General features: G+C 34.8%; 1 protein-coding gene across 3 annotated transcripts in view; it reads left to right on the plus strand.

The window, feature by feature from the left end:
* The window catches only part of LOC106615776 (probable phospholipid-transporting ATPase IIB), a 36,894-nt gene extending 22,257 nt beyond the window's left edge, over positions 1-14,637 (plus strand). Inside the window, exons 1-10 of one of the 3 annotated variants that reach the window (XM_014232125.3) lie at positions 4,613-5,067; positions 8,076-8,584; positions 8,651-8,793; positions 8,884-9,069; positions 9,617-10,253; positions 10,327-10,503; positions 11,598-11,972; positions 12,043-13,027; positions 13,605-13,678; positions 13,750-14,637. In XM_014232125.3, the coding sequence (XP_014087600.1) occupies positions 4,970-5,067; positions 8,076-8,584; positions 8,651-8,793; positions 8,884-9,069; positions 9,617-10,253; positions 10,327-10,503; positions 11,598-11,972; positions 12,043-13,027; positions 13,605-13,678; positions 13,750-13,883 (3,318 nt within the window). In that variant the 5' untranslated portion in view covers positions 4,613-4,969 and the 3' untranslated portion in view covers positions 13,884-14,637. Of the gene's footprint in view, positions 1-4,612; positions 5,068-7,381; positions 7,519-8,075; positions 8,585-8,650; positions 8,794-8,883; positions 9,070-9,616; positions 10,254-10,326; positions 10,504-11,597; positions 11,973-12,042; positions 13,028-13,604; positions 13,679-13,749 lie in introns of those variants that run through there. The other 2 variants (XM_014232133.3, XM_070107193.1) reach the window with 2 other exon arrangements.
* Positions 14,638-15,419: the final 782 nt, after the last annotated feature.

The raw sequence follows: 15,419 nt of genomic DNA on the forward strand, positions 1-15,419 counted from the left end.
AATGTGCCGTGGCATGGACCTCCGTCCGCTCAGTCGTTCTTTAATTTTGCCGCAAATCTGCTGACGGTTTAGAAAAGTAATACTTTAATAGCACGATTGTTTTCAATTTTGTGCATTTGTAATATTTATAGCAAATTTTTTAGACGAATAAACACACTTTTAAACATAAATATATATATTTACATGTATATTTGTATGTGTGTATATATGTACGAGGTGTGTTCAATAAATAACGGAAATTTTCGTTTTTTCAAAAACACTTATGCCAGCGCTTCTTCCAATCGTCTGAAACTCTTTCAGCGATTTTCAACTATCTTGTAAAACGACGTCTCACTTTCCATGTGTGGCAAATATGAAGGCTAGGGCATCGTTACAGTATTGTTTTTGCCCAAGAATTAACGAACAAGCAACGAAGTGTGAGCTTTTAATGTACTAAAATTGCCAAGCTCATAAAAATTTAGCTGCCGCCAATTGGACACTTCAAACCCGCGAAATTTTACTTTTAAAAATTCCCGTTATTTTCTGAACACACCTCGTATGAACCAAACGCGTCTAAACCATACAACTCATTAATGATTCGTCAGTAAAATTTACGTGATTTTGTTAAAAAAAAAGTCTGGTGACGCAGTAAAAAGTCAAATGGTGACATCAGCTTGGTGAAGCACAAATTTAATTTTTAATGTTAAATCGTATTTTTTGTTGTTCGTTTTTGTATGTAATTATCTAGATGATATGGTATAATAAAAATATGAACTTCGGCTGCACCAAATGGTCCAATCTAAATAATTTGTTCGGAGATTGTAGCGTAGGGCAATAACTTGTGTCGAATTTCGCAAAGATAATATGTCAAATAAAAAGGACCGGACAAAAACCGGTTTTGAATCTATCAATTTGTATGACAGCTAAATGCTATAATGGTCCGATCTAAACAATTTGTTCGGAAATTGTTTCGTTGTTTGGGATAATAATCCATACCGAATTATGTAAAGATATCTCGTCAAATAAAAAATGTTTCCATATAAGGACCTGATTTTGATTGTTTAGTTTGTATGGCAGCTATAGTGATCCGATATCGGCGGTTCCGACAAATGATCAGCTTATTGAGGCAAAAATAACGTGTGCAAAATTTCAGGTAAATATTTCGAAAGTTGAGAGACTAGTTCGCGTTTATACAGACGTCATTGTGTCACACTTAATATATACTCTTTATGATATAAAAATATATCAGAAAGACAATGCAATTCAATTAACTGTGTGCGCACTTATGAAACTGATTTTGATCTATAAAAAACTGTGTTTTGCAAAGATTAACCACAGAAAATCAATATCAATCTAATGTAGGAACTCGTTATGCCTGATACAATTAACCAGATTGTTCAAATTGACTGAGCGCCAGCATTTGCTATCGCACAATATAATTAAAAATTAATAATACAAATATATATGCAAACTGTTCGAACAACAGCTTTTCATAAATACCTTGCCACGTGGAATTAACTAATGTCAAAGATGACAATACCAACAACCGTTCACACAAAATCGCAGCACACAGACTGTCGACTTAATGAATTTCCGTAATCCGCGATAAGGCGGCACGACAAGGGTGCTGTAATGATTGATATATATGTACTATATAAGTGTGTGTGTACCGAACGACTTGTGTTCGCTGGAAATATATACTGTAGATAAACTAAATGAAGTAAGCAAATCCATTTTAGATCACAAATATAAATACATATTTATAAAGAATTTCACAGTTAAATGCTAAATGAATTTATAAATTAGAGCCTAACATTCATAGAGCAACCTTGATTAGAGACGACAGTTGGCGAGGCAATAAATGGAGAGAATTGAAATTGTACACACACGCGACTGGATTATTCGACATTTAAATATTTATAGCTAAAATGATTCGCAAATAATCGGAGGCATATTTACTTTTACAGAATTTCTATTTCACTTGCTTAGCTAGTAGCTAATGATCAAGAAGATGTCGGAGTATGTACATAAGTATGTATATATAATATACAGGGACAATTCCTCCCCGGTCCGGAGTTCACAAAGGAGTCCGGTGCTCTGCAACAATGTTTCGCAGATATTTTTCTCCAAGCACGCACTTCAATCATCATCGGACCTCGGTTTTCTCTCTACGGCCCTGTATTTATGTATATAAATGACTCACTCTATATATTTAGCTTAGCCTCTGCTGCTCTTGTGGTGTGATTTTTAAGATTATCCAACAATTGAAAAGACCTTCTATTCATTTTCGGATGCTGTAGTTACATTATGAAGGTTTCCATCTCAGATTCATCATCCAGTTCCTCTTGTGGTGTGCATTTTGAAGTTATACAACAAATGTGTGGTATTTTAGAATACCTCAGAATAGCTACTCTGGTTTTTTTATAAGATTTTCTATGCCAAAATGCAAAAAATACCAAGAATGATAGAAACAAAATTTCGCCATCTAAACACCAAGTGACGTAATGTATTTTGGAATTATAAAAGGTAGCTTAGATCTGTTCAACTGTTGTTAAATGACCGTATAGATATGCTACATCTTCTCATTATAAATTCATTACGTCACCACTTTTATTTTCTTATTACATTCTTGGTCACATCTGTCACAGCCTAAATCAATAACAGTAATGGTAAAAACTTGACGTAATCTCTATTTCAATCATTTTTGAATATAAGTATATATCTGTATGTACATAAGTTACGGTTTGGGTACATAGTATAAAGTTTTAGTTAAATTTATGAAAATCCAGAAACTAGTTTTCACTTAAAACCCTATTTTGCTAACGCCAAAAATTTGCGAATAAATATTTACTAGTTATATTTATAGATTTTTTTTCTATTTGCTTGAGGTGCCAGTCCAACTGTGAGTCTTCCAAAATAAAATGAGTTCACTAACTCAAAATATATTTAATATTTTTCACTTGATTAAATTTGTTTTGAATTTGATGTGTGATTTCTACGCATCACTGATCACAGAGTTTCATTTATAGTCACGCAGATTTGAATATTAAGAAATTCCCTTTAATTAAATTTCATTTTTAGAATTTTCTAAGAAAAATTTTGCATTTACAATTGTGTGATTGCCAGTGTGAATATGTTTATTTATGTACATAAATATTTATATGTTCATTCGATAACTATATATGAAATGTATACAGTTACGTCTATGTAAACAGAAATGCCATTAAGGCGTTATATTCATTTGCAAGTCGAAAAAAATAAGTTTTTTTGTGAATTTTTTGTAGAGGCATTTTATATGATAAATAAATAAAAATAGTGTAAATTTCTAGAATATAATGTACTTTACTAATCGGTTATTCATTTTGGAAAATGTTGGATTCTGTAATCGATCTCCAGTGGACCTCCGCAAAAAGAGTCTGGTGGTAAAGATTCGTCTGCTTAAAATTATTTTAAATCTAAAAAACAAAAAACAAAATTATTATGACAATAGATGAGTACTGATAATGTTCGAAGGACTATAAAAATTAAAAATGTTGATTTATGATGAAATAAAGGCTTCTCAAAAAAAGTAGTTATTCACTAAAAAGTAGTCTTCAGAAAGGCTTAAAAATCGAAATGTTTATCAAAAATCTTTTTTGTTCTATCATTACCTGACAAATATATCTAAGAAGGTCGTGTGAAAATTTCAAGTCAATCGATATAGCAGTTTCGGAAGAAATTTCTTTGGCATCTCTGAAAACAACGTTTCGAGAAAACCGCGTTCAAAGTTTTGGGAACCTATTACACTAAGCTAAAAAAGGTTTACAAATACGCTCCTGTCTCCGGAACTATTTGCCAGATTAACATCAAACTTTCTGGTAATATTTTCAAATGCATATGGTACATGTACACTCGATGCAAAAAAAACAAAACGATTTTTTGAAATTCCCAAGTGGATATAAAATCTTACTCTTATTATATACTATGAGCTAGCATGCCAAGCCGATAATTTAACGTATAGGGGACAAATATTCCAATCAAGATTGTTATAGGACCGTTCCGACCCTTTTCGTGAAAAAAAGTGTTGTCAAAAAAATATAATAAACATCATATAAAAAGAATATTCCAAACTAGATATTTATACACAGATATATTTATATAAAATGAAATAAACTACAAAATGTTTGAATAAGATTAATATAAAAATGCCGTCACTAATGTTAAATATTCGTCCGCGCTGTCGTTCTAATGAACAAGATTTCAAAACACACTCTCTTCTATTATACTCTTACTTTTTGATCAAGCAGAGCACATTCTCTTTAAACAGCTGATTTACTGCATTTGCTTACGAAAAACGTTATCAAAGCAAAGTTAAACAAAAATAAAAATATTAAAATTTCAAACCAAAACAAAAAACAAAACCAGAATTGGTATAAAGCAAAGACAACGAAAACAGAAACTGTTGAAAGCAAGAACGTCAAAACAATGTTGCCATCACCACATTATAGCTACCATTTGTTTGTAACGTCAGCAGTTTTGCTACTCACACGCTTGTGACAGACATTTCAAAGTAACACAAAGAAAACAATGCATGCCATCACACTCGCGCTCATCGACTTCGCCATTTGGCTTATCGATTTTCATTGTGTTCTTGCGTATTCGTGCGATAGTGTGCATTGAAATTTTTCATCGCTGTTGGGAACCAGTTCTGGGAAAAAATTTGAACTGATGTAAAAGCGAATTTTATTGTTATTGCTGTTTCAATCGAACTAAATAGTGTTTAAAAATAAAGAATAATATTGTGCGTATTCTGGATATAGTGTTTTAAGTGGATTAATCAGCAACTTGCTGTGTTGTAAGCAATGTAAATGCACAAAGTGGGACTTGTCTTTCGCAATTTACAGATCGTGTGTAAATCCCAATCTTGGTGTAAAAAATAACAAAGAACGCAGCAGCCAAGTTTTAAACTGGAAACGCAAAAGTGTATTCGTTTAAATTAACTAATTTCGTAATGGACGACGCGTCGCAAAGTTCTGCAACTACGCCGATGGCGGCTCGAGAGAACATTCCGTTAATAAATCGACCCAGACGACGTTGGTATTTATTCAGGTGAATCATCAATTGCGAATAATATAGTGTATTTAAATACACATTAGTCGTGTGTAATCTTATTTGCACAGTTATTTGACATGGTATGCCATATGTGGAGTTGATTAACGCAGACAAGAAATTCGCTTATATAAAATGGTGACAAAGTTTTTAACTGCACTTGCCAATGTGTGTTTGTGTGTCGTTGTGCTGGAGCAGTTGAATGGTGCTCCACTAATAATTATGGCTGCAGCTTTCGCTGTAGACCCACATTCGCGCTGAATGCAGTGAAAAGTAGTTTTTTGTATGTTGGTTTTACTTGCGAGGAGCTTACCATTTTTGGAGAAAGCTGTTGGGTTATTATTGCCCGCATTTCATCTATATTTTTTTTTTTGATATATTCACTGTTATATGTACAGCTACAAATGTGTTGTGTTTATATGAATTTTTCAATTGTAACATTCTCTTGTAAAAATGTAATTGAAATGTTTTGATAAGCAGCAACGCAATACTACTTGCGTGATCAATACAATATATGTACCTAAACACATATCATATACATATGTATGTACATAAATACATACAAGTATATTAATTTTGTTACTGACTCGTTGTGACAAGCCAAACGAGTCTATTGAAGAAATGCGAATAGAAATAATAACAAACTTTGTCGAATTGAATGTAAAATCTGTTACTTTTCCCCTTATAAGTTTAATTTAATAAAAAGCATTAAGCAAATATGAGTGTGTATATATTATTAGCGACCTTGACCGTATAAAAATTTCTATATACCATACATACACAATTTTTGTAGTTATAACTTCACAACCAACCCAAATAATTTTTGGACATATTTTTGATGTATCCGACTTTTACCTAATAAAAAGCAGATACTTTGCAGTTAAGCAGACAAAGTTATACTACACTGCCGCTGTGCCGTAATGAAGAATAATATGCATATAAAGTTTCAAGCTGTAGTTTTATAATCAGCATTTGCTTGACAACTTATTTCCAGTTTTCACTGGACGTGGGGCTACTACTTTCAATACAATTTGAATTTTTTTATTATTCAAAATTGGCTTCAGATCTTTTGAAGTTTGCTGTTCAAGTCTCTTCTACTAGTTTCTTACATATTTAATATTCGACGTAATCGCCACAAATGTTTTTTATAAGTAACAACCATGACATCATACTGATATACATACATGGGTATAGATCGTATATATGCTCTTGACTCAATCTTGCCAGTGTAGCATTGAAGTATTCGTAATGAATTGTTATATCTAGTTCTGTTATTCGCTTCTCACTCTCATATTTATAATTGCTAATGTTCAGCTGGTTTTTATTACTGCACATTCAGTGGGTAATGTGTTCGTTGAGGGTGTTTAAAATGTTCGTATGTACGTAATATAAATTGCAATAAAAGTGCAACGCGTTGTATAAATGTATGCATGTAAATATTTAAAATTTATGACGAACTACTTTTTTCCGTTGAATGTTTACACAATATGTACAACAGTTCAACGCCACAATATATTGTTGACTTTTCATGCAAATTGCGATTGTTGTTGGTATATTATTGCATCGTTTTCAAAGCCTTTGTGCAAACTATATCAGTATAATTTTGTTCATGCTGTCTTCTTTGTAGTAGTAACGATATTTCTATTTTGCATTTCGTCACAACAGCAATTTCCATACTTATGAAGTATTATTATTGTAATTGATTAATTTGCAACTCTAGTTTAACGCAAATTACCGTTTTTTTGTGTTTTTTTTGAATATATCACATTTTAAATAAAATACCTCAAGTTTCATACTTTTTTTTTTAATCGAAGCCATATTTTAACTTAGTTTTGTTTGTTTTATTAATTACTACCTTTATGCGCACAACGTGCTCTTCCATTGCCTTTAAAACCGCGGTTGTTTTGCTTTTGAACCTTTCCAATGTAGCTATGTATGAGTATCCACTCCAACACTGCTATGCGCTGCAAGTTGTCTCACCTTACATTATTCATTGCACAGAATTTTACTTGCGTTATTTTGTTATTATTTGTATTTATTTTATTTTATTTTCGTTCGCATTCAAGTTATGAATAATAATTAGCTTATGGTTGTAATTATTCCACTTGTATTTGATTTTTGTTGCTTTTTCGCCATACAAAGCCATGCCTGGTTAATTAAACGATTGCCCATAAGCCCAAATGTGTCGCTCAGAAAATCAATACGTTTGCTTGTCTTACTATAACTTTAAAATCATGCATTATTATTTTTTTTATTATATTTTTTCATATTTTTCGAATTGTGCTGACCGCTGTTGTGCTTCTAGCCAGTCAGTTAGTTATTGGTGTGGCTTGGACGATGACGAATTTGTGAAAGTAATGCAAAAATGTCGGAAGTTGTCGAAAATAAAGACACGGGCAAGGAATTGGTGAAGTTGAAGCTGAGCGCAAAATTTTTCCTGATACTTTATTTGTAGGTTTGAGAAAAATATCGGTTGAATAGTGAATTTTGCGTGTCTTGCTTTTTTAGTGAGTCTTGTGAATTTTTGTAGACTTTTTTTCGAAAATTTGTCCAAAAATGGTCTGGTGTAGAAAGTAGGAAACAAGTGCTTCAAATAGTTGCAAAATCTTGAGGAAAATTTTAACGAACTGAATCGAAAAATTTGTGATTTGGGACAATGAGTACTGATTGTTTTCTAGTTATTTTAATCAAAAGTTGAACACAAATGCTTGAAATTTGAAATTGCTTCAGAAAATTTAAAAATTGATGATTTTAAGTCAATAAGTGTAACAAATATATATCCGTGTCATTAAACACTAGTCTCGTTCTTGTGAAACGTGTTAAAAAATTTCAAAATTATTTGGCAAATTTATTATGCATAGTATATAAGTATCAAAGTATATTGCAAAAAATCCTGTCACAACTAAAATGATATCTTTAAAATAAAACTGTTTCTTTCCAACAACAAAATTTATAACATCTCTTTATTTAACCACTAAACGTTGTAACGTAATTCTCCACATTCACAGTTGTTGGCGCAAATGGTTTTCACCACGCGAACTGCGCGCTCGCACCGTCCACTTGGGACGTGCGACTACCGAAAAATTCCCACCGAACGAGATACGTAATCAAAAATACAATGTGATCACGTTCCTGCCGCTCGTCCTATTCGAGCAATTCCGATTCTTTTTAAATCTCTATTTCCTACTCATGGCATTGTCACAATTCATACCCGACATACGTATCGGTTATCCGTACACCTATTGGGGACCGCTGAGTTTCGTGCTGATGGTGACAATTGGACGTGAGGCAGTCGACGATTTGCGGCGACATCAACGTGATCACGAGGTGAATTCACAGAAATACAAGAGGCTAACTGTAAATGAGACACCAGGCTATGAAATGGTGCCCTCATCGAAACTTAAAGTGGGCGATATGATAATTGTGGAGAAGAACGAACGCGTGCCGGCCGATTTAGTGCTGTTGCGCACCAGCGACAAGAGTGGCTCCGTTTTTGTGCGCACCGACCAATTGGATGGTGAGTGAAGTGTACGCTAATAATACAATTGAATTATAAAGATATTTTCCTTCTACTTTCTTACAGGTGAAACCGATTGGAAATTGCGCTTAGCCGTGCCGCTTACTCAAAAGTTGAACAAGGACTCCGATTTGTTTAATATTGATGCCAGTGTTTACATAGAAAAGCCACAAAATGATATACACTCTTTCATAGGCACATTCTCAATGGTGGGTACAGTTTTCTTTGTAAATCCATACAATTTTTAATCAAGTACTAACAGTTGTATTCAAACATTTAATTTTATGTTTCTCTCTTAGCACGATGGTGGCGATGAAACTGGTCTAAATGTTGAGAACACATTGTGGGCGAACACAGTGGTTGCTGCGGGCACCGCCACAGGCATTGTCATCTATACAGGCTGTGAAACGCGTAGCGTAATGAATAATTCGCAGCCACGTTCGAAAGTTGGACTGCTCGATGTGGAGATTAATGGTCTAACGAAGGTATGTGTTTGCTGGCATGCAGCATTACCTCTTAAATATAATATGTATACGCTGAAGGTGTGTATTAAGTTTGCCACAAAGTTTTTAACACCCAAAGGGAAACGTCAGAGACCCTATAAAATATGTAAATAAATCATCAGCGTTACGTGCTGAGCCGATTTAGCCATGTCCGTCTGTATATGCGAACTAGTCCCTCATTTTTTAAGATATTGATCTGAAATTTAGCTCACGTCCTTTTACATTCAAAAAGCTTAACATTTCTCGGAACCACTAATATCGGACTATTATAGCATATAGCTGCCATACAAACTGAGCTTTCAAAATCAAGTTCTTGTATAGAAAACTTTTTTATTTGACAAATCTCCAAACAAATTTTTCAAATTGGCTAATATACCGGCCATAAAAACTCACCGATCAAAATCCAGTTCTTTTATGGAAAACTTTTTTATTTGTGAAGCGTATTATTGCTTCGGTGCAACCGAAGTTAACGGCTTTTTTTTGGTTTATACTCTAAATTAGAAAATATAATAAATTTTCATTCCGCCAGGTGCTCTTCTGTGCCGTGCTCGGCTTGTCGCTTGTCATGATGATGCTTAAAGGCTTCAGCGGTCCCTGGTATCGTTACATGTTCCGCTTTGTACTACTCTTCTCCTACATCATACCCATCAGCTTGCGTGTCAATTTGGATATGGGCAAAGCCTTCTATTCGTGGCAAATGCAAAACGATCCGGAAATACAAGGTACTGTAGTACGTTCGACAACTATACCCGAAGAGCTCGGTCGCATATCGTACGTGTTGACGGATAAAACCGGCACGTTGACGCAAAATGAGATGGTTTTCAAGAAAATACACTTGGGCATAGTTTCACATGACAATGACACATTTCATCACATCGGTCAAATTATACAAAATTTAGCGCCCACAATACTGTCACAAAGTGCACCGGGCGTCGGTGTTGGCGGCAGCGCTGGCACTGGTAATAGCGGCGCGGTTGAACAACAACAGCCACCGTTAATTATAACAAACAAACCGATGTATTCCGGCAATCGTATGCGTCATCCGGAGGGTTGGCGCGAATGGGAAGCGGTTAAGGCGTTGGCGTTATGTCACAATGTTACACCGATCACTGATGAGGACGATAACAAATCTGTTTCAACGTCATCGACCTACACATCATCGGCAGGTGCGTGTATTCGCATTACACATTAATTTCAATTTAATGACAAATCTATCATTTGGTTTCTGGAATTTTTCAGGCGGCTCCACTTCACCTACAAAATCTGTGATAAACGTTGAAACCAGCTCAACGGAGCACCAGTATCAGGCTTCCTCACCCGATGAAATCGCGCTGGTTAAGTGGACGGCCGAAGTTGGGCTAACTTTAATAGCACGTGACATTAATTCGATGACTTTGCAAATGAAAACGAGAAAATGTGAGTATTAGAAATAAAATCAGTGATTTAGAGTTATGTTTATAGAAAATTTTCAGAAATAGAAGACTAATTGATTCAGTCATAGCAACGGTTAAAACAAAGTTAGGTCCAAACCCTTTTTTATTCTCGCCGTAAGTCTTGGTAGCAATTAATTTCATAAACGTCCAAATAACTCGTGGCCTAAATCAACAACCACCCTGTAAGAGGATCATCCCAGAGAGAGCCAAGTTGTATTGGACTTGTCAAAAACTTTTGACACTGTCAATCACACAACGCCACTGGAAGCCGTTGAAAAATCCACGCTTCCTCCGGAGCTGATGATATGGACCATGAATTGTCTGCGTGGTCGTCAATCATCCGTACTATTTCGGGGTGTAAATTCTAAGCTGAAAAGAAGTAAACAGGGCGTTCCTCAGTGTGGTGTCCTCTTCCCGCTACTGTTTAACTTCTACATCTCGAAACTCAATCCTCCACCAGGCTTCCGTCGAACAACTGCATGGTGCATTCACTCCTCTTCGTCTCCTAGGAACATCAACAGAACATTTCTAAAATACAAACTTCAATAATATACCTACACGATATCGGACGCGACCAAATTTAGACTATCAACACTTCCATCGACCCGAGTGAATGGCGTACTTGGAGTCGAAATACCACCCATCGCTGACCGTGAGCCGCGTGAAACTAGAGTGACCCTAGTGCAACTTCGTTTTAGATACTGCAGCTAGTTAAATTTCTACATATTCAGGACCTCACTACCACAACAACAACAGGCTTGATAGAAGAAAATAACCAGTTTTTTTTTCAAGCTTCATTAAACAAATTCTTTTGTAACCGCATTGTCTGTGGTCCAACGCCGTCGAAACAATTCGTTTCCTGAACCTATCAATCTACAGTTAGATGGTAATGATGACCATGACCAGATCAAAATATCCTTTGTAAAATAAGATAGTTCATAACTTCACTTAGCCCAATATAAATAGATATACTGATTTCAGTTCTTCCGATTGGCTTTAATCGCATGCAAATTTTTAATCAGAGAGAATGTATTTCATATTCGTTTCTACCTGCTCTTATTCCATGCTTTCTTACAGCCAAAGTTGAATCTGCAGATGGCATGCTGCAATTCCAAATTCTCCAGCTGTTTCCCTTCACGAGCGAGAGTAAACGTATGGGCATTATAGTGCGCGATTCGGGTTCCGGCGAAATCACTTTCTATCTCAAAGGCGCCGACGTAGTCATGACCTCCATCGTGCAGTACAACGATTGGTTAAGCGAAGAATCGGGCAATATGGCACGTGAAGGCCTGCGCACCTTGGTTGTCGCCAAGAAGGTGCTCTCCGAAGAGCAATATAATGATTTTGAGACACGCATAAGTGCGGCACGCCTCAGCGTAACCGATCGTGTTGCAAAAGTCGCCGCCGTGATTGAGTCATTGGAGCGTGAAATGGAGTTGCTATGTTTGACGGGTAAGTTAGGCAGCGCAGTGAATGAAAATTTTGTATTTCACATAATTTATTTCCCGGTATGTTTACGCAGGCGTTGAGGACCGTCTGCAGGATGGCGTGCGACCCACACTCGAATTGCTGCGCAACGCCGGTGTGCGTGTGTGGATGTTGACGGGTGATAAGCTCGAGACCGCCTGTTGTATTGCCAAGTCATCACAGCTGATCGGACGCAATCAGGGCCTGCATGTATTGCGCTCCGTGTCGACGCGTACAGAAGCGCATGCCGAGTTGAATAATTTCAGACGCAAGCAAGGACACGCATTGGTTATATCAGGTGAATCGCTTGAGGTCTGCTTACAATACTATCGGCCGGAGTTTCTCGAACTTGCCACCGCTAGTCCGGCGGTTGTGTGCTGCCGCTGCAGTCCTACGCAAAAGGCGCAAGTGGTGCAACTCATACAGCATCACACCGGCAAACGCACGTGCGCTGTCGGCGATGGCGGCAACGATGTCAGCATGATACAACAAGCCGATGCTGGTGTGGGCATCGAGGGACGTGAAGGTAGACAAGCTTCGCTTGCTGGTGATTTTAGCGTACCACAATTCTCACACATTGCCAAATTGCTGCTGGTGCATGGACGTCGCTCGTATAAACGCTCGGCGGCGCTCTCACAATTCGTCATACATCGTGGTTTAATTATAACTACACTGCAAGCAGTCTTCTCTGCCGTCTTCTATCTCAGTTCAGTAGCTTTGTATCAAGGTTTCCTTATGGTCGGCTATTCAACGTTGTACACAATGTTTCCCGTTTTCTCTTTGGTGCTGGATCAAGATATTACGTCGACTACAGCGGTTACTTATCCTGAGTTGTACAAGGATCTATCCAAGGGGCGTAGTTTAAGCTACAAGACTTTCTTCATTTGGGTGCTAATCAGCATATACCAGGGCGGTGTGATTATGTATGGCGCTCTCATATTATTCGAGGATGAATTCATACATATTGTGGCGATTAGCTTCTCGGCGCTCATTGTCACCGAGCTGATAATGGTCGCGTTGACAGTGCGCACGTGGCATCGGTGAGTGATAATAATTTGTTAAAAGTGAAAATGTAAATACTGGGCGTGTTACTAAACTCTCGATTCGATTTTAATAGTTATTTTAATTTTTTTTTTATTTATTTTTCTTATATTAATTTTCCCAAAACTATACGTTTTGTCTGTATATACGCGAACTAGTCTCTTATTTGCGTGAACCGGCGATGTCAGTCCACTATAACATATAGCTGTCGTACAAACTGAACGATCCGAATAAATGGCTTGTATGGAAAACTTTTTTACTGACAAGTTATCCTCAAGAAATTTAGCACAGATTTTTGTCAAAGACAGCGCCATAATTTCCGAAGAAATTGTTCAGATCGGACCACTATAGCATATAGCTGCCATACAAACTAACCGATCAAAATTAAATCCTTGTATGGAAAACTTTTTTCTTTGACAAGATTTTTTCACAAAGTTTCTCCGAACAAATTGTTTAGATCGGACCACTGTAGCATAAAATCGTCATGCGTGTTTATTATTTGCATTTAGTTATTAAAATGTATTAAGCTAATGTCTCACTTTGCTAAAATAACTAAATGTCTTCTTCCTCTTACAGCCTTATGGTATTAGCTGAACTCTTCAGTTTGGCCCTGTACTTGATATCCTTGGCTGTGCTGCACGAGTATTTTGGTGAGTTGTGATTTTAGAGCAATTAAAAACAAAAATTTATTCTTTTTCTCTCTCTCTGTCTCTCTACACAGATTGGGAGTTTATATGGTCGTATGATTTCCTCTGGAAGGTCTCCATAATTACCCTAGTGTCCTGCTTCCCTTTGTATATTATAAAATTCTTGCGCAAAAAATGCTCGCCGCCGTCATATTTAAAGTTGTCGTAAATTGCTGGCGCAAAGCGCGATATTTATTATTATTCTTATTTAACACATACATACACAAAATGTACGTTTCCATATGTTTCCCATTTATTTTTCACGTTTTTTGTTATTTGCGAATAAGTAATTTACGCTTTAAGTTGACACATGCTATTAAAAACATTTCGTTTGCCTTTTAGATTTTAAAAAATATTTTATATTCTAGTATATATGTATATGAATAATAAGCATTTGAAGAAAGAGTCAAATAATAATTTAAATATTTAAGCAAATAAGCAAATGTCGGTTAGAAAAAATAAATACCTTATAAAAAAAATAAAATGTTTTTTTTTGTTTAACAAGTCGTCGCACTTTAACGTTATTTTTCTGCTATATTAAAATTTTATTTTATATGTGTAACTGTTGGCAACGCTTTTAGCAGCTAGTTTTGAGCACCAACAATTTTGAGTTGTTGTTTCACAAGTTCATATGTATTAATATTGATTTGTTTTGTTTAAAAATATTTTATTATAATTTTAAAATATGAATACTATTATATATTTTACACAAATTAAACAAACGTATTATTGTTGCATTGATTTTTCGAATATTTTTACAAAAAAAAAATCACAAATGAATATATGATATGATAAAAATTTCCTGATTCGTGTTTTGAAAAAAGAGTGAACTTTCGTCGCTTTATCGCTCTCACTGCATGTTTAGAGAATGCTAAAAAATAAAAAATAAAAATCTATTGATGAATTTGTATTCTTACATAAAATCAGACTGTGTTGTTAGTTGGTAACTTGTACGTCGTAGGTGAGTTTTAAAAAACATAATTAATAATTCATAAAATAAATATATTTAACTGCTAAAATAATGATTGGCATAACAGTGTAGATAACGACTGGCAGACAAATATGTGTCAACAATTTTCAAAACCAATGGTTAAAATTATAATAAAATATTGTTAGTTATATGAATTAAATAGGCTAATGGCAAAGAAATATAAATAGAGCAGTTTGAGCCAGAAAAAAATTAAAACGAGAAGTGAAAATAAATGTTATGAAAAATATTTTTTTAAAAAGTTACGGAAAAATTTTGTTTTTAATATTAAAAAAAAATAGAATGCAATTAAGTCTATAGCCATAAAAGTCTTTTTTTATGAATACAATTTTTTTTATATAATTTCCGAAATTTCCATATTAATATTTTATATACAATTCCTTTTTATTTTTATATGCAAATTTCATATATACCTAAATAAATTTTAAATGGTTTTAATTTTATAAAAAAGTGTTTGCAACAAATATTATAATTGCAAACAAAAAAATTAAATGTTTATACTTTTAACTGCAAATACTAAAGATAACAAAACAAAAAATTAATACAAGGTGAACAATGGCAAAAAAAACACAAATACATCAAAGAATTAATATAAAATAACGGCTATACTTCCGAAATATTTGTCTTTTAATTTGTTATCATATTTTACTTTAATCTTTTTAATTTAATTTTTATTTTATTTTAATTTTTCTTATTTTAATTTTTTTTGTTCTCTTT

This window comes from Bactrocera oleae, chromosome 3 (genome assembly GCF_042242935.1).
Source record: "Bactrocera oleae isolate idBacOlea1 chromosome 3, idBacOlea1, whole genome shotgun sequence".
Classification (NCBI taxonomy): Eukaryota; Metazoa; Arthropoda; class Insecta; order Diptera; family Tephritidae; genus Bactrocera; species Bactrocera oleae.